General features: G+C 39.0%; 1 protein-coding gene across 6 annotated transcripts in view; it reads right to left on the bottom strand.

Annotated features, from left to right (window-relative positions):
- The window catches only part of TLK1 (tousled like kinase 1), a 281,093-nt gene that overhangs the window by 170,540 nt on the left and 90,210 nt on the right, over nt 1–20,343 (bottom strand). For all 6 annotated transcript variants that reach the window (XM_033947201.1, XM_033947199.1, XM_033947200.1 and 3 more), the window contains exon 5: nt 1,149–1,192. In XM_033947201.1, the coding sequence (XP_033803092.1) occupies nt 1,149–1,192 (44 nt within the window). The remainder of the gene's footprint in view (nt 1–1,148; nt 1,193–20,343) is intronic.

Raw genomic sequence — 20,343 nt, 5'->3', positions numbered from 1 at the left:
TTGGCATTGTACTTGATTAAGTCGTTGAGGTCTTTTTGGTTTGGATAGTATGGATTTCTCTATTCAGCTGCACCACTGATACTGTAAACTGATCTACAATGTCTCCCTCACTCTGACTTGCTGCTTTCTTCTGAAGACAACTGCTGTCTCTCTGAGGGACTGGGTGGTATGGGGAGCTCAGGGCACTGTTGTACTGTGGTAATGGATGAAGGAATGTCTGGATATGTGGTTGTAGAAGAATTCTTGCCATTTCAACATTTGGAAGGGTCTATTGTGAAGAAGTAGCAGCTGCTTGAGTGGTCAGTGGGTTCCCGCCAAATTCTTGGGTTAGCAAACTTCATGACTCTCTTTTCCCCTCTGTACCATCCTGTAGAAGAACAAAATGAAATTGTGGTAATAAAAACAGAATTTATTTTACCTATGATTAATGTATAAAAAATACCCTACCACGCCTTAGTAAAAGGGCCCTAAGTTTATTCAGCTTGGAATCAATCTGGAATGTTTTGCAAAAAAAAAAAAGGTATGAGAGGGTGCTGAATGATATAGATATGGTTCAATCAATGATATGAAACAATGTCAAAACATAGAATTTCATTTCTGTAAATTGGCACTTAATGAAATAAGATACAACACTCTTTTCACCTACAGTGAGTGGCAAAATAATGCTCAGAATTTAGGAAGTTGCGTTGGTTGCGTTGGGGCTTAGAACCTTTCAGCACCCCCTTGTAAATTTTTAAATATCAATGCCCTGGTCACAAAATCAAAGTCTGAGGGGAATGATAGCCATTTTCTATACTTCTGTGGCAGAGGCAATTAAAAAAGAACATTTATTACCCTGGAACAAAAAAATATAAAATTTTGTTCCATGTATATTACTACTTTTCCTAAGTAAATATTTAAAAACATGATCTCAATTTATTGCAACTGTTTTAATTCACAAAGTTTAATTCACAACTCTTTTTGCGATATATAATTCCACTACAACAATAGGATTTGCCCAATATCACAATACAAGCAAATCCTATTAAGATTCTAAATGCTATCGTCACACATTCTACATACATTTTGCTATACCTTATTTCCATTACAGCAATCTCCCTTTGATTAAATAGAACCACAACAAATTCTAAACAAAAACAAAAAATTACCTCAAAATAGTCACTAATTTTGTGACGTCCCCCACTACTTTTTCCTAAATAAAGCAAAAAGACAAAAAATGAACTTTTAACAGAAAAAAACGTATAATAACGATAGGTGACAATTAAAAGAAGGCAATTATTGTTCAATAAACGAATGAATGATTTTATACTACCAACTTTAAAAAAAGTTACATGACCATCTCTGGGAAAAGGTGACTAAAGTAATGGATCCAAAATGTTGAGTGTGGCTGATTTTTCATGTCATTGGTCCATAAAGCAGCCTATAAAAGTTACATATTTGAACTTCTGTAACTATTTTTTTTTTTCACATGAAAGGATGGGGTTTGGACTGTTGCATGCCAAATTGTTTGCTGTAACAAAATTTATTAAAACCTTATTTTTTGTTTCCGGTTACTTTAGTCACCTTTCCCCAGAGATGGACATATATTGTCAGTGATAGCATAGTAACCTTATATTCTGATTATCTAAATTTGAAAAAGGTGACATTTTGTACTTACTTGATAATGTTCTTTCTTTAAATCCTGCTAGACCAGTTCAGATAAATGGGGTTTGTCCCCCTACTAGCAAATAAAGGCAGAGAGCTGACTTTTCAGTGATGAAATCACAGAATATGAAGCGGTGCAGCACTGGAGCTTGCAGCATTCAATTGGCAAAGAAAACAGACTAATAGAAAGAAAATGAATGGCACACACTACACAATGTATGTTTATGTTTACTGAGATTCTTACATACTGCCCCCCGTGAAAACATTGAGGTGGCTTACAATAACATAGAAGGAAAAGAACTACAATAGTGAAAGAAAAGATAAAAACATTCATACACACAATTTTAAAAATCTTTACACTGGTACATCATACAGCAAATCTAGCCATCAGAGCTGAAAGCCTAGGCAAAAAAATAAGCTTTTAATAGAGCACAGAACTTCAAGTAGGAGAGTTCAGAACAGAGATTAGTAATGTAGCATCTAATGAGTCCTCAACAAGAATTTCTCTAAAAGGATAAACCTATAGACCAGCAAGCTAATTTAGACAGGAGCAGACCATTGAGGATATTTTTGAAGCTGCAATCCTCCTGGGAGGGAACTGGACTGGTCTAGCATGATTCATTGAAAGGAAATTATCAGCAAAGAACAAATTTCACCTCCTTTTTCATCCTGTGAGATCAGTCCAGATGAGTGGGATGTATTAAAGCTTCAAGACTTTGGGTGGAAGACACAGCCCTCTCCAAAACTGTCTTACCAAATACAGCATCATCCCTGGAATGCACATCCAACTTATAATGCTTGATAAAGACATGCAAAAATGATCAAGTTGCTATCTTGCAAATATCCTCTGGAGTGACCATTTTAACCTCCATTCACAAAGCTACCTTAATCTTCACAGAATGAGTTTACAGTCCTACTGAAAGTTAAACCAGCTTCTGATTCAAAACATATGAGAGTCTCTGATGGCTCCCTTAATTCATTTAGCCAAACAGGATATAGAAGTTACTTCACCTTTGCACGACAACTAAAGATGATCCAACTTCTAGTAACCCTCAAGCAGCAAAGAAAGATCCTACAGATAACCAAGCTTATGAAAAGTGCTCAGAATCCCTCAGTTCTGATGCTGCAGGAAAGGAGGCATAAGCAGTTAGTTGGATGACATGAAAGAGAGAAAGAATCTCAGACAAGAAGGCTGGAACTATCTGCAGGGTGATACCGTCCTTCTTAAAAGACCAACATGCATGATAAAGCCTGCAGCTCCAAAATGCATACAGCTAAGTATATTGTTAACAATAAAACTATCTTCAAATAATCTTTAAGGATAAATATACTTTTAAGGTCCAAATGGAGCTGCCATCAGAGCAGAAGTCCCACCAAGAGATCACTAGACAAGGGTGAGAAGAGTGCAGCAAATTGGTAGACCACTCTTAGAAAATGGGAAATTTCCCACATGAGCAGTCAGAGAAACAAACTTCAGAAAAAAAGTGTAACAAGAAAGCCACTGTATTTGGATGAAAATCGGTTTATTGAGAAGTTCAATAATTGCTTTACAGCTGATGCTCAGCTGTAGGTGATGTAAGAAAGTGTAAATAATCAATATATTGAGAACTTGGCCAATAACAGTTTTACAGTTATTCCTCAACTGTAGGAGATACAATGAGGTATATTTGGACCCAGCACAGTCTGTGTTTCAGCAACTCATGCCTTCATCAGGAATCCTTATGTCCAACAGACACATCAACTACATGTGAAACCAGAGAAATATTCTCTTCTCCTCTCAGAGGAGAGGAGCAACAGCTCCAAAGCAATTAGTGAACTTCTCAATAAACTCATCCACATACAATTGCTTTCTTGTTCCACAGGGGGGTTTTTTCTGGATGATGTGGTGTGGAATTTTTCTTCCATTTCTTTTTTTTTATTTTTATAGAGAAAAAACTTCATCATGTCCTCAGTCTAATGCAACTACTTGCATCTTAAACAAACTCAATACCAATCCATGCCCCAAACCACTTTATGAGAAGGTTAAAATGGCTGAACAAGCAGAAGGCTCCTGATCTAAACACCGTAAATAAATAAAACAGAAAACTTGTGCATATGTCAAAGAAGTGTTAAGACCTATATGCCTAAGCAATGTAAAACCCACTGCTAGCAGTCAGTTCTTTAGATGCATCCTCTCAAGGACCTAGCCATACTTTAATCTCTAATCTAATCTTCATTTCATATACCGAATCTACTCTCTAAGGAGCTCGACTCGGTTTACAGTTCGTTAAAAAATGAAACATAAGTAAAAACAGTGGGATAAAAACATAAATTGGTTAGAATAGATGGAAAAGGTTAGAAAAAAAAGTATGTTGAATTGCTTAAAATTACTATTCGACAGCTAAAATCAAATTATTTATTGTGAAAACAACCAGGTTTTTAAACTTTTTTTTAAATTGATAGAATTGATCTACCAGTCTTAGAGAATCTGGAAGTCCATTCCAAATTCTCACCAATTTAAATGTAAAAGATTTACTAAGCTTCCCAGTGCATTTAATACCTTTCAGAGAAGGAAATGCTAATTTGTGAATTGTTGTAATTCTTGAATAGCAGGATCTAAAGGAATTCCAACTAAGGGGAATCAAAGAGTCAAGTGTTTCATAAATGAGTTTGAAAACCACATATGCACACTTGAACTGTATTGATGTGCCGGAAGTCAATGGAGTTTTCTCAGCAATGGGGAAACATGGTCAAACTTTCTCTTTCCAAAAATAAGTTTGGCCGCTGTATTCTGTATTAACTGGAGATGATCTAAGCTGCCCTGTTTAATACCCAAATAAATAGAATTATAGGAATCTGAGTTGTCCATCAATAATGGACACTGGTATAGAAAGCCTTGATACTGGGGTAGAGGCACAGAATCTACCACCAACATCGGACCAGATTACTATACAGTACCATAAATATTACTAACTCTGGATGGCTCACTATCCCAATAAGCACTCAGCTGAGAGACTAAAGAAGAATGTAACAGCTATGGCCCGAAGATGGTCTGCATCAGCAAACTGATACTGCCTTGGAATTCTACCACAATTTTTTTTTTCTTTTAATGAAAACTATTTCTGCAAAGTACAGAATCAATCAGAAACTAAAATACCCCTAAACATCCTGTGTCAGAAGGAAAAACAGAGTCAAGTAGAAGACATGCAAAAGGAAAATGGGAAAGGGTGTAAAACCCCTTAGAAGCCTTACCCTACTCAGCTAGGCTCTAAAAAGCTGATTCCCAAGGCCCACAGGGAGAACAGTCCAGCTGATCAATCACTGGAAAGATCTGTGGACCAATTCCTGAGAGCTTCTTGTGGGCAATCTATGCTAAACCTGTGGGAACAGGCCACAAGAAAATTAACAACTGCTACACCAGTCCACATTGTTGGAGCAGAAAATACTGGCAAATTCCAGTGCTACACCACTCCTTATACTGTGATGTCACACTGGAAAGTTCCAGGACTCCGCCTTCACATATGGTGGGGGGATATAACCCACTCATCTGGACTGGTCTACCAGGATTAAAAGGAATAGAGAATCAAAATTTATACTTGAAACCACAGCTATGAAAGGACTGAAGAGAACTACATTAACAGGAGGCAATAAGTACCTGACAAAGAGGTCTCACAGCACAGGATCAACATCTCAGTGGGTACTTTAAAATAAACATAAGCCTTAGATCAGGGGTGTCAAAGTCCCTCCTTGAGGGCCGCAATCCAGTCGTATTTTCAGGATTTCCCCAATGAATATGCATGAGATCTATTTGCATGCACTGCTTTCAGTATTTTACAGACTACTATCATATCTCCCCAGAGCCATCTCTTCTCCAGGTTGAAGAGCCTTTCCTCATAGGGAAGTCGATCCATCCCTTTTATCATTTTCGTCACCCTTCTCTGTATCTCTGACATCAGAGAAAGGGCGGGACCGCTGGAAGAGGAAGCAGCGCAGCGCAGGGCTCAGAGAAGGGGCAGGACCGCCGGCAGAGGAAGCAGCTAGGCTCACTAGCATCCGGAAACAACGGTAGGCAGCTTCTCCATGCGGGAGGGGGGGAGGCTGTGGAGGTGCGAGCGGTCCTTCGGGGTGATGAATCGGACGTTGGGGGGGGAACTATTTTTAAAAAAATTTGTACAACGCGCATGGTTATGCACAGTTTGTAAAATCGTGTATAACGCACGCGTTATATGCGTGAAAATACTGTAGTCAAGCGACTCATATCTACCCGCTCCACTCCATTCAGTATTTTACAGACCACTATTATATCTCCCCTGAGCCATCTCTTTTCCAGGCTGAAGAGCCTTTCCTCATAGGGAAGTCGACCCATCCCTTTTATCATTTTTGTCACCCTTCTCTGTATCTTTTCTAATTCTGCTATATCTTTTTTGAGATAAGACGATCAGAATTGCATACAGTATTTGAGGTGTGGCATACCACAGAGTGATACAAAGGCATTATAATATTTTCATCTTAGTTTTCCATTCCTTTCCTGATAATTCCTAACATTCTATTTGCATTTTTAGCCACCACCATACACTGAGGGTTTCAATGTATCCTCAACAATGACACCTAAATCCTTTTCCTGGGCAGTGACTTCTAACATGGAACCCTGTATCAGGTAGCTATAGCTCGTGTTCCTCTTTCCCACATGCATCACTTTCCACTTGCTCACATTAAATATAATCTGCCATTTTGATGCCCAGTGTCACAAGGACCTCTTGCAATTTTTCACAATCCTTTTGCAATTTAACAACTTTGAACAATTTGGTGTCATCAGCAAATTTTATGATCTCACTAGTTATTCCCATCTCTAGATCATTGATAAATATGTTAAAAAGCAGCGGTCCAAGCAAAGACCCCTGGGGAACCCCATTATTTAAATATAATACACCCTCCTTTTATATCATTTTTATTTTTTCACTTTTTTTTAATCATATACCATGATAATTACTTATACAAGGAGGAAAAAAGCCTCAGATTCCCATCCAAAGACAGAACAAATCCTGCTTTATGACTAGAAAGGGACCCCATTATTTACCCTTCTCCATTGAGAATATTGACCATTTAAAACTTCCCCGGAAGCTGCAGATTTTGGTGAAATGATGTGCTGCAAATAAATGCTTCATAATGATCTTCAGTGGAACTTGGAATAAAAGTGCTATAGAAATTGCTTCATTGCAGTTTCAAAGTCTCTAGGCTAGAGGGTAACATTTAGAGAATGACCCGGTGGTTATTACCCACGGCTAGCTGCGGGTAACCCGCCGAAACAGGGAGAGAAAAAAAATAGTGGTCGCTGCGGGGACGGGGACAAGGCCATTCACCGCCCCATGGAGCAGTGAATTGTCTTGTCTCCGCAGTGAGGCAATCACGGATCGCGCGGTCCAGCAGCCCCCTCCCGCCCGATTGCAGCGTTCTGCCATCTCCATCCCTCCACCTCATCTTAGATGCCGACTCCGAGTTTGCCGACCTTAATTCTTTTTCTCCGAGCCACACGCGCGGCTGCTCGAGTTGTTCAAGCTTCTCCTCTGCTGCAACTTCCTGTTTCCGGTTGCGTCAGAGGAGAAGCTTGAACAACTCGAGCAGCCGCTGGGCTAGGAGAAAAAAATTAAAGTCGGCAAACTCGGCATCTAAGGTGAGGTGGAGGGAGGGAAATGGCGGAACGCTGCGATCGGGTGGGAGGGGGCTGCTGGACCGCGCAATCGCACGTGTTCCCAGCTCACACAAGGAAGGAGGGAGTAAAAGGGAAAGGGATTCTGGGCCAAGGGGATGAAGAGGGAGAGAAACAAACACACAGCAGGAAAGAAAGGGGAGGACAGGCAGGTGAGCCTGATGCTGGAAGCAGGGGAAGAAAGAGGGAAAGAAGCTAGATGGGGTTGCAGAGAAGAGACACATTGGAGTGGAAGAGAGGGGAAATCTGGACACAGGAAGGTAACAGAAACACAGGGGAAATTATGTGCTTGGGGGCATAGGGACAGAGACATAAAGGGGACATACATGGGAATGGTATATGGACACGGGGGCAGGGGCAATGCCAGATACATAGGGGAGATATTAGAAATGGGGAAAATAGGAACACAGAAGAGAGATGGTTGGTGGGAATGGGACGGGGACCGAGCTCGCAGGCTCCAGCGGCTTGAACAAATTACATAGTAATGTGCCACGAAGGTAAGAGGGAGGGAGGTAGATAGATAGTTGGGCCGCGCGAGGGGAGCTGAAGGGTGGTAGAAAGGAACAGATGGTGAAGGAGAGAGGGAAGGGTGGTGGTGGAAAGGAATAGAACAGATGTTGAAGGAGGGTGGAGAGGAACAGACGCTGAAGGGAAATGTGGAAGACAGAGTGGGGAGAAGACGCTGTAAGGGAAGAAGACAGATGCCAGACTATGGGAGAGCATAGGGAAGAAGATGGGTGCCAGACCAACTGAGGGGGGGGTGAAGGGAGGGAGAGGCACAGTAACAGAGCAAATGGAAGACACAGTGGATGGAAGGAATTGAATGAGAAGATGAGGAAAGCAGAAATCAGACAAGGGTAGAAAAAAAAAATTCTATTTATTTTCTTTTTTGCTTTAGGATAAAGTAGTATATTAGTTGTGTTGCTAAAAATTTATAAACAAAGCCCCGCCAGCTGGACATCTGTTTCTCCAGTTCAGCAGCTAGAACTTTGATTTATAAGGAAGGAATAAGCTAAATATTGCAGTACTGAGGCTTATATGGATGCTGCGGGGACGGGGCGGTGAAGGGGATGGCGGTGGCGGTGACTACTAAAAAGTTATCTTTTTAAAGATGCATTCAATCTCTAGCTTTTTTCCTATTAGACGCAGACATTAGGGCTCAGCTTTATTACCCCATCCTATTGTTTCATTCCTTGTTTTGTCTCTTTTCTTAAGCAGTGATGATGTAACTTTACCCTTCTATCCTTCTCGTTTCGTGTATGTCTTAATAGTGTTAGTTTTAAGTTATTTTGACTACTTATATAAACCTGTTCTATGAAGTTGTAAATCGCTTAGTAACTGGAATAAGCAATCTGACAGGCTGGATGTGGCCCTAAGGAGTAAGTTGAGAACCTTTTTCTGAATAAGAAATACAATTCACAATGCATTAAAATATGAGTTTTTCTCACTGACCTACACAATATATGAACCACAGAAACACTGAAAGAACAACTGCAGAAATATTCAAAATATAAATTAAGAAACCAAAGTTCTTAACTGCATAAGTCTTTACATTTTTTGTCACTGCAGATCCAAATTAATTCCAGTCTCCAAAAAGCATGGTTACTTACCTGTAAGAGGTGTTATCAGAGGACAGCAGGCAGATGTTTTCACATGTGGGCGATGACATCCAAGGAGCTCAGTAAGAACAATGCACTTTAAGAAACTTTGAACAGTCTCAAGACTGCCCGTACTGCAAATACGCCGGTGCCTTCCTACACAATGTCAGCTCGAAGGACTATCAGTTCATTAAAAAAAGCTAAGAAGCCAACTAGGGGAGGTATCTAATCTAATATTTGTGAGTCGCACAAACCTAAACAGGCTCTAGGCGACTTGAAAAGGGAAGATTGGGTAAGGGGGGAGAAAGGAGGAAACCTAATCGTAATAAGCAAAAGAACAGGTGCGTTTGGTGATCTTAAAAAATTGTCAAAGAGAAGATTTTCAGTTTTTTCCGGAATTGGGCATGGTTGGCTTCTGTTCTTATTGTCTCTGTAAGATCATTCCAGATTTTGACTCCCAGGAAGGTGAACACGGATTGGAAAATTCTTCTGTTCTTAAGATTTTTCATTGAGGGGAGGTTCAGTTTGATCCTGTTAAATAGTCTGCGAGAGGCAGTCCCATGCATCGCATAGGAGTTTGATGAGAGGGGCAGCTGAGTTTCCGTAGATTATATGAAGCATGATGCAGGATGTTTTGAATTTTATTCGGGCTGGGATTGGTAGTCAGTGGACTTGTTTGAGGTATGCTGAGATAGTCATATGTTTTCAGGCCGAAAATGAATAACTGCCGTGCTTTGAATGAGCTGCATTTTGTGTGTAAGGGTGGTGTTGATTCCCAAGTAGAGAATGACACGGTGACAAAATTCATCACCATTCCCGTGCCCGCGGATAACCCCGGGAAACCATCTTCATGTCATTCTTTAAGGAAAGAGGGAAGAATCAGAGTATGAATGGCCACAGCCACTGACCCGCAAGCTTTGCTTTGAATAATGCTGGTGTAGAAGGACTAAGGATGAAATAGACACTAGAAAATGACATGGGTTTATTTCCCGCGGTTATCCGCGGGGACGGGGACGGTGATGAATTTTGTCACCGTGTCATTCTCTATTCCCAAGTAGACGGAGTTGCAGTAATCTAGTTGGGACAATAAAATCATCTGGACAATGAGGGCAAAATGATGCTGATGGAAATATGGCCTGATGAGTCTTAATTGTTTCATGGTGAAGTGGGTTTTCTTTCGAAGATGGGATACTTGAGGTTCCATGGTTAATGTGGAGTCCAGGATTCAGCCTAGAATTTTAGAGGTTTTATCTACTGTGAGTGAGTTGCCGGATTGGCACACGATGCTTGTTGGTGTTGTTTGTTGGACACTGTGGAAATAAGACTTTGGTTTTGGAGGCATTTAGCTTTAGTTTTTGAGTTGTTGCCCTGATTTGGATTTTTTCTATGTTATCTGAGATTTTCTGGGTAGTGTCAGCTTGGTTTCCTGCAGCTGGTATGAGGAGTAGGTTGTCGTCAGCGTATGACATTATGCTCTCATCTTCAAATTGGATGTCCCCGAGTGAGCTCATGAACAGGTTAAATAGAATGGGAGAGCGTGGCGAGCCCTGTGGAACTCCACAGAAGGCCCTCCAGCTGTTAGAGAAGACATCATCTTTTTTGACGGTGTATTCTCTGTTCACGCGGAAGTCCGTGAACCAGTTAACAGTATCTGTTTTCCCTATCTCTGAAAGTTTTGTTATGAGAAGGTGGTGATCAACTGAGTCAAAGGCCATGGATATGTCAAATTGGAGAGGTATGGCCTACCGACGAGTACTTCAGTAGTTGTTTAATTTTGGTTAGCAATGTTAAGACTAGGAGTTCAGTGCTGTGTTGTTGTTTGAATCTGAATTGTGTCTGATGAAGAATGTTGTTCTATGCACACTGTTAGTTGTTTGCTTATGTGTGTTTCGAGGAGCTTGGTAAGAATGGGGATAACAACTGTTACAGATAAGTAACTGTGCTTTATCCTAGAAAAATGTAGGCAGCACATTCTCACATGTGGGACTCCCTAGTTAGGGTCATGTTGTGAGCCTGGTGAAATAATCAGAGTTTGAGGGAAATTGGCATCTAAATGGAGAATAAATTTTGTAGAAATTCTTGGCTGAACCAACTATCCTGTCTGGAATAATTCTTCAAACAATAGTGAGATGCGAATGCATGACACTGTGGCTGCTTTACAGAAGTCCTCAATGGAAGAAGAACTTAGGTGAACTACTGAAGTCACCATAGTCCAAACTTTATGTGCAGTGATACGCCCTACCATCATCAGCCCAGCCCAAGAATAGCAAAAGGATACAGTCTGCCAGCCATTTTGAGATGGTTGTCTTAGTGAAAGGAGATCCAAGTCTGTTAGGACTGAATGATAGGAACAGCTGAGTTAAAGTTCTGTGAGGTTTAGTGAAATCCAAGTAATAAGCAAGAGCACTTTTCCAGTTCAGTGTGTGGAGTGCTGTTTCACCAGGGTGAGAATGTGGTCTTGGAAAGAAGACGGGAAGAACTACAGATTGGTTCAGATGAAATTCTGAGACAACCTTTGGGAAGAACTTGGGATGAATACAAAGAACCACATGGTCATGGTAAAAGTTCATGTAAGGTGGATCTGACTAGTGTTTGAAGTTCACTCACTTAGCATGCAGATGTGATACACATTAAGAATGTAACTTACAAAGTGAGAGGTTTGAGAGATGAAGACACAAGAGGTTCAAATGGAGACTTCATCAGATTGGCAAGTGTAACATTAAGATCCCAAGCAATTGGATGTTTGGTATGAAAAAGGCCTTTCGTGAATCTGGAAACTAGAGGATGTAATGATAGTGGCTTTTTATCCATAAGTGTATGAAAAGCTGCAATAGCACCAAGATGAACTTTGACTAAAGTAGTTTTGAGACCAGAGTTAGAGAGGGTCAAAAGATAATCCAGAACGGATGGAAAAGGGCAAATGAATGGATCCAAGGAGTTGAGGTTCCACCAATTTATGAAAAAGGTCCACTTCAAATAATAATAGCTATGTGAGAAGGTTTTCTAGAAGCTTCTATGTTGTGAGGAATTGCCTAGGACCACATTTTTACTACTTCTTGGCAATGGCGGCAAGACCCTGTGTCTCCTTGTTTGTTCATGTAGTATATGGTGATCTTGGAATGTTTGTAGAGCATTTCAGACTGATCGAAGTGCGAGAAGATTGATATGAAGTATTTTCTCATGAAGGTTCCAGCTGCCTTGAGTATGAAGGCCGTCTAGGTGGGCTCTCCAGCCAAGTATGGAAGCATCTGTTAATACTTTCTGATGAGGTATATGGAACAGAAGGCCTCTGGGAAGATTAGCTGGTAACAGCCACCACTAAAGAGACTGATGATGAAACCTTCTACCCAATGTGCAGTGGTGTCCAAAAAAGCAAACAAGATGCTAGGAATTATTACAAAAGGGATGGTTAACAAGACTAAGAGTGTTATAATGCCTCTGTATTGCTCCATGGTGCGACCTCACCCGAGTATTGCATCCAGGTCTGGTCTCCTTATCTCAAGAAAGATATAGTGGCACTAGAAAGGGTTCAAAGAAGAGCAACCAAGATGATAAAGGGGATGGAGCTCTTCTCGTATGAGGGCACACCATGGGTAGATAATATTATTTCTCTTTTGCAGCTTAATGATGTATTGGCACCTCACTCTCTGATGAAATTATTGAAAAGGGGCTCACGTCGGAGGATGATGTGGTGCTGCAAGTTAAGTTTATAACTTCTCCATTCATATATTCAAAAGTAAAAAATAAAAAAGCAAAGAAATTGATTAAAGTATGACTCAAATATTAAATAAGGAAAAATCATGTGTAATTAGAGTTAAATAAAAAGAGGAGAGGTGGTAACAGGGATCAATGATGATTACAACCACCCTGGGTTATGCTACCTGTGTGGTAATCTGACTGTTGCTAATAACTGAGAGAATGTTGTTATAAGCATTGTATGTTTCAGCAGGACACTGCCTTCTTCAGGCATGCTCGGAAAATAAAACCATGCTAGAAATGAATTACATTATAACTTTCTTTTGGAGTGCTGCCATAAACAGAGGATTCCTCGAGGCCTCAGAATTTTAAAAGGTCCCACTATGTTATCAGGATGACCAAGATTTCTTAGACAAATGGTGTGCTATTCTCAATAAATGCTCTTTGGACCTTATGATATTACTAATTGAAACTTCCAAACACAAGGCTGATGCATCTAGAACTGACTTTAATGAACAACTTGATATCCATAAAAGATAGGATGCTAACTTTAATGTTGTTACGCAAGATGTACATTCTAAAACGAATGAATTTAAGAAAAAAACAAAGAGAAGCAAGATAGAGAAGTTTAAGAGAGACTTAGGTTACAAAAAAGGTAGAATATACCATTGGTCTAAATCCAAAGCCCCATTTCAGTACCAATGTGCTCTTAGATTCAGATATAGACCAAAAAAGCAAGTGATTTTAGATTCTAATATACAACCAAAATCTAGGAGAGCAAGATAGGAAAAGAATTAGGAGCAAATCAGATGATTTCTTTACACCCCCATCAACTAGCTCTCCATTTACTCCAGCCCCAAAACCTACATTTTTAGATCAGCTTTGAACACGAGACCAATTACAAATGGACAGACCAGATCATGCAGGGCACAAGGGCCATCCATCTCAGAGATTCCCCTACAGAAGAGGCAGAGGTTTCTGTTTTACAAAATGTGGTACCGTAAATGATATACTGATCATTCTAAGTACTTCTTATGACTGGTTCAAACTAGAGTAGATTTATATAGATTCAAACAAACTTAAGATGTCAATTTTAGAGAAAAAATGGCAAATCTGATATTCTGATCAATCAACAGTCAACAGGAATTCAAAATGGGCCCCCCTGACCCTCTAATGACTTTTTATGAAAGTGTCTTATGAGATCTAGAGAAATTTGAAGGTAAGAAGAAAAACATCTTATTATAACCTTAACAGAGCTGAAACAGAGGCAATGAGATATCTTTCATAAAACTGTGATATTATCAAACCCGTGAATAAAGGGATAGTCTTATTAGACCGGTCTAAATACATAAATGAGGCTGAAAGGTAAAATACAGATAAGGATTTTTATATGCCTTTGAATGCAGATCCTAAAGATACAGTACTCCCCCGATATTCACGGGGGTTCCGTTCTAGGAACCCCCGCAAATCTTGAAAAACCGCAAATACGGTTTTCAGTGGGGGACACAGAAGAGGGCAGCCAAAGAGGCTGGAGAGAGCAGCCGGAGCGCCGGCAAGTGAAGGAAATCACTCGCGATATGCTCCGACCGCCTCTTCCTGCACTAAAGTCGGGCCTCACCAATCAGGAGCTGCTTTGACATGCAGCTCCTGATTGGTAAGGCCCAACTTTAGTGCAGGAAGAGGCGGTGGAAGCATACCGCGGGTGATTTCCTTCACCCACCGGTGCTCCAGCTACTCTCTCCTGCCCGGTCATTCGCGGTCGGAAAATACCGTGAATGACTGGGATCACGAATCGCTGACCGCGATTGACCGGGGGAGCCACTCTACTCTCAAAAAAGATATTAAATAAACAGAAGAGCCCACACATGCACTGGGCTTTTTTTTTAACAGTCAGAGAGAAGAATTTTCTGATCATAGAACATCCAGTTGCTAAAAGTGCATAAATCTATGAAGGACCCTCCAGATAGACTTAATATTTCAGGGAATGGGCCAGTTTTAGAACCATTGTAGGATTTTGTAGAATATTTTCTTTGGCCATTTGTTTCCCAAATTGAATCACATGTCCATGATTCTTCACATATGATTAATATACTAGATGATTTTGATGGAGATCTCAGTGATATGTGCTTAGTAATGCTTGACATAGGTTCATTATACACCAACATACCCCAAATTTAAGCACTTTCTAACAGTGATATACATTGTCACATCACAAATTGGCTCATACCCATGTTTGCTACAGTTGCATTAACCCAAAATTATTTTTGCTTTGATCATAAATTCTGACAGCAGGTGAAGGGTACTGCAATGGTATCTATGGCCCCCGATATTGCAAATTTATACATCATTAATTTTGAACAACTTTTTTCTTAAAGGCCAACCTTTTTTTTCTCAGAAGTCAGGCTATACAAGAGATGCATAGATACAAGAGATGCATAGATGACATCTTTATACTCTGGAGAGGATGCAGAGATCACCTGAATATGTTTTACACATGGTTTAACACCAGAGATTTAAAGTTTAAAATGCAGTATAGTTTAAATGAAATTGTCTTTCTGGATATTTTGATCAAAAAGGGACTTTATCACTTTATTATTACAATTTATAAAACACCCATTGATAAAAATAGCTATCTTCATTACATTAGATTTCATAACAGACAGCTTGGAAATAACCTACCATATAGTTCGTTTCTCAGGCTATGTAGATTATTTTCAGAGCCATTATATTTTGAGGATCTGGCTAAGATCATGGCCATTAAATTCAGATATAGAGGATACCCATCAAGATGTATCCTTGAAGGATATTCTAAATCAAAATTACAACATTGTATGTTTTGATTGTGTGTTTTGATTACAGACCGGAATACGAAAGAACATCCTAATATGGTCTGCACATTAAGGTTTTCTCAGCTCATGAAATTCAGAAGATTATTAGACAGCATTGGCACATTTTACAAATGCATGATTGCTTCTGAGGGGAAAAAGCCATCGCCATCAATGGCTCATTAACGTGGCAAGATTTTAAGAAAAAAAATTGGTTCCATCGACATTACTAGAATTAACGCAATTGAATATACCGCACGGGTCATACTAATGTTGTCACTCTGTCCCTGCCCTGTTTTAAGCATCTGATTATAGGCAAGATGTATAAATTGCAATGTATACGGTATTTTTTTATTCACCAGTTATGTTGTATATATTATTGTATGTCCATGCAATCTACTTTGTCTTTCCTACATAGAGAGAATGGTGACATCGGAGCTGCGATACTAGAAAAGTTAAGCCAGCCCCACTAGTGAATCACTGGATTAAGAAACAAAATATATCTACAGATCTTTGATTGTTTTTAAAATGTTTAAACAATGATGGAGGGGTGGAGAAATAGATCAGTCCTTATTACATGTTGTACAGAGGAATATTTATGAAATGAATACTTCCAGCCACCATAGATTAAATTTGGAACTGGATTTTATACTTTTTCTGTTAATATTCAGCTTTTTTTCTGGGTTCACATCATGCTGTTTCTTTGCTCTGGGTTTATCTTGACAATGTGCCAGTTGGGTATGCATAAGATCTGAGCCACATGTGATTAACAGTGATCCCCAGTATTAATATCTAGGTGTAGTTGTTTTAGTCCAATATTGGCATAACCTTTGTAAAATATTATTAGTATGTTCCTATTTCATTCAAAATGTTTACATTTTTAAAAAATTAAATTGCAACAAAGTATTTACTAATCTATAACACGTCCAACAGATATATATCTCTCGTTATGCATTTTTGCACTATAGTTTGTTTCTTCATATATATCTGCACAAGATTTGGATTTGCACAAGTTGATTTCAAAAATAAGTTTCTGTTTTTATTTAACTTTTAGATTGATTGTCCCATGTAGACTGTTATCCTATACTTTTACTCATTTGCAAATGGTATGCTCAGAAGTATCTAGTTTTTTATAATGGATTCATGTTGGTAGGGTATGCATAGGATCTGAACTGTGTGTTTGATTAACAGCAATCTTAAGTATGTAGTATCATATTTTTAGCTATTCTGACTAAACATTGGCACAACTTTTGTTAAACATTAGTATGTTCCTATTTGATTTGAATTTTTTTTCCTTTTTTATTTGTAAGCTTCAAAAATTATTCCAAACAAAATGCCACTTGTACAGCAAAGTGTTACAAAAAGAAGAAATTATTCCATCTTTTCCCTCAATAAAAAAAGAAAATAACACTTAAGTCCACATTATAAAATCCAAGATTAGCAAGGAGAATTAAGAATATCTATCTATAAAGAAAGGAAAGTACAGCTGACAGCATCAGGTTCCTATACATTTCAATGAGCATTAACATCAAAAGGAAGCAATCCAAACTCCCCTGATACAAGTCTAATGGCCAGAAAAAAAACAAAGTGTGAAGGATCAATACATGTGAAGGATAATACATTTATAAGGGAACCTTAGAAAGTGGCTCCAAGAAGAATAACCCCTGGTTTCATTAAAATAAATTGCTTTCTACAACATTGGGCTTCCCTTGAGACATCAGGAAATAATTGTATCATAAGTCCCAAAAAAGTTTTTTTTTCATTCCTGAAGAATAATCTCAACCAGTCTTTATCCAAAGTCAAGGCCACAGTAACCAATAAAGTAGCTGAAGTAATTAAATCAGTATCTAAAGATTCCAACAGTGCTGAAACATCTAAATTGGCCACACTAAGCCAAGAATCTTTATCTTGTTACAAAGATTTGGCTATTTTTGATGGCAAATAAAACAACTTTTGAGAAAGGTGGTAAATTATCCTCAGGAAACAAAATGAAAGAAGAAGCTCCTCACCTTAAGATACAAACAGTACAAACAGAAAGTAAAGGGAGGTGTCCTATCAGCTAATAAACAGTCTTGATTTAAACATATGTTCCCAACAAGGATCCTAGTTTCGGCAGGTATAAAATGCCTTCCTCAGGGACACAGATGCTGAAATTACTGTGGCGCACTTAATAGATGTTGATAATTAGTCTCCAAAAAGAGTCAGATGCAACAAATTGTCTGCAGTTTGGCACGTCTAACTCTTTTTGGAGACTAATTATCAACATCTATTCTATTAAGTGCACTGCAATGATTTCAGCGTCAGTGTTCCCTGAGGAAGGCATTTTACACATGCTGAAATTATCCTCAGGAACATTAAAAATTTCCAACAAATAACATTTCAACATCTCTTTATGTTACTGAGATCATACAGGGAAAATTAAAAAAGCGAAGGTTATTCCTTCGTGCATAGTTTTCAAAAACCTCTGATTTACCCCTTAGCCAAATCCTTTATAACTGAAAATTGTTCAGTTTTGATCTTCAACATCTTTTTCTAACACTGCAACTTGAGTTACCAAATTGTTTAAGTCAGAAGTGTTCTTATTAACTTTGAATGTCATATCCTCCATTTTTTGATGCACAATATTGATCTGCGGACATAAACTCTTACCCAGGTCTGCAACCAGTTGCCAAACAGATTCCAGAGTCACTTCAGTAGGCCTTTATAATAATTTTTTTTTTTTTTTAAAGGCATTCATGTTTCAGTTGCTTCTAATTTTGTTAGAATTGTTCAACTCAATTCCAGCCACTAATTTTTCCCCAACAATGGAAGTTGCAGCAGATGTAACTCCATTCAAGGAGGCCAAAATCCCTCGGGTCCAGGAATCACCACTCAGATAACACATTTCCTCCCATGGAAAAGCTCCCACTGTTTGACCCAGCTGCACTAACTCTGCCATGAGTGGCAAACTGCTATTCTGTGGATGTGGAAGAGGGGCTCTCCAGTCAGGGCTCAGGGTAGTTTCCAGCTCAGGAGAAAGCAGGATTACTCCTCCCTCAACCTGCGTCTCTAGCAGGTTACTCACCAACTCCATTGGGGTCCCAATACTTCTCACAAAACAGCCATTGGGACAGACCATGGGGGAAGAAAGCCTCTGGGAGGAATTAACTATGGACTTTCCCATCTACTTTGGCATACTGAGGAAATTTCTTAAAGAAGTTCCAGAGAGGGATAAAGTATGTCAGGGACTGGTGGCCATCTTGGATTGCATGCCCACTTTTTATCCTTCTAACCAGACAGCAACAAGTAAGGAGTATGCCAATCCATAATATGACTGCCACCTATCTCTTTTTGTATACATTTTTTTGTACAAAAATTTGGATTTGCACTAGTTTTTCTAATAGTTTTTTTTTCCATTTTATTAGATTATAAATACTGTACCTTGGATTATAAATAACCTAAATGGCTCTTTTGATAATATGGTTTTTTAAACATATTCTTCAGATACATATAAAACAAAGTGTGATTGCGATGGTGGATTACATAATCACATTGCAGTCTTAAGCAGCATTCAGTACAATTGGTACACTTTCATTTGAGGGAAGTGAACATGCTGTAATATCCATTGCTACATCCATATGCTTTAATTTCAGAGTAGTGAACACACTGCGATACCCAACGGTACATGTGGGCAAAATCATGATGATATGGTGCTCGTTAGCTTTTCTCGTGTATTACAGATGTTAGCAAAGCTAGGGCAAAGGATCCCAAGTGGTATTAAGCTCTTAAGGTGTATGGTTTTTTTATTGTGGTTTTTTTCATATGCATATGGTTTTATAATTATTCTTTGATATGCTTCTTCAGTTGTTGAGAAATATTATTTATTTTTATTATTTTAAAAATTCCTTCTCCACTTAATGCCTAAGCGGATTACAATAAGACAGACAATCAACTACATATAGACTCATAACAGAAGAAAAACAAACGTTCTCTCTTCAACCTCTTCCCTACAAACCTCATATTACATCAAATATTCTTAAAAACAGTACTATTCTAATAAAAAAAAAACTTGTACAAATAAATAAGTATTCATCTAATCTAATCTTCTATTTGTGCATCACGCATACTTATACAGGCTCAAGGCGACTTACATAGAGAAGAGAGAGGCAGGGATGAGAGGGAGTAGGAGAAAGAGGGGAGATACTTAGGCAAGAATGGAGAAAGAGAGAGATATGTATTGTTCATGTATCAAAGAGAAGAATTTTCATTCTTTTCCGGAATGTGGTGTAGCTGGGTTCCGTTCTGGTCATTTCTGTGAGGTCATTCCAAGTTTTCACTCCTAGGAAGGTTAGCACGGAGTGAAAAACTCGCTTGTATTGGAGATTTTTTTTGTTGGCGGGAGGTTTAGTTGTATCCTGTTGAGGGTTCTGCGAGAAGTAGACCATGCTTTTGAGAACAGCTGGATGAGGAGCTGCTCAGTTTCCATGAAGTATTTGGTGAATAATGCAAGATGTTTTAAATTTTATTCGTGATGGGATGGATAACCAGTGTAGTTGCTTGATTAAGGCTGAGACCGAGTCATATTTTTTCAGGTTGAAAATTAGTCTTACAGCTGTGTTTTGAATGAGCTGCATTTTATGGACCAATGCAGTGTTAATTCCCATGTAGGCAGAGTTACAGTAGTCCAGCTGTGATAGAATCATCGACTGTACAATCAGAGCAAAGTGATGCTGATGAAAGTATGGTCTGATGGGTCTTAATTGTCTCATGGTGAAGAGGGACTTTTCCGGAGATTAGAGATTTGAGCTTCCATGGTTAGTGTGGAGTCAAGAATGCAGCCTAGGATTTTGGAGGTTTTATCAACACCGAGGGTGTTGCCCAATCAAAGAGTGATACTTGTCAGTGCTGTCTTTTG

This window comes from Geotrypetes seraphini, chromosome 5, assembly GCF_902459505.1.
Source record: "Geotrypetes seraphini chromosome 5, aGeoSer1.1, whole genome shotgun sequence".
Classification (NCBI taxonomy): domain Eukaryota; kingdom Metazoa; phylum Chordata; class Amphibia; order Gymnophiona; family Dermophiidae; genus Geotrypetes; species Geotrypetes seraphini.
This window is presented reverse-complemented; position numbering and strand designations above follow the sequence as displayed.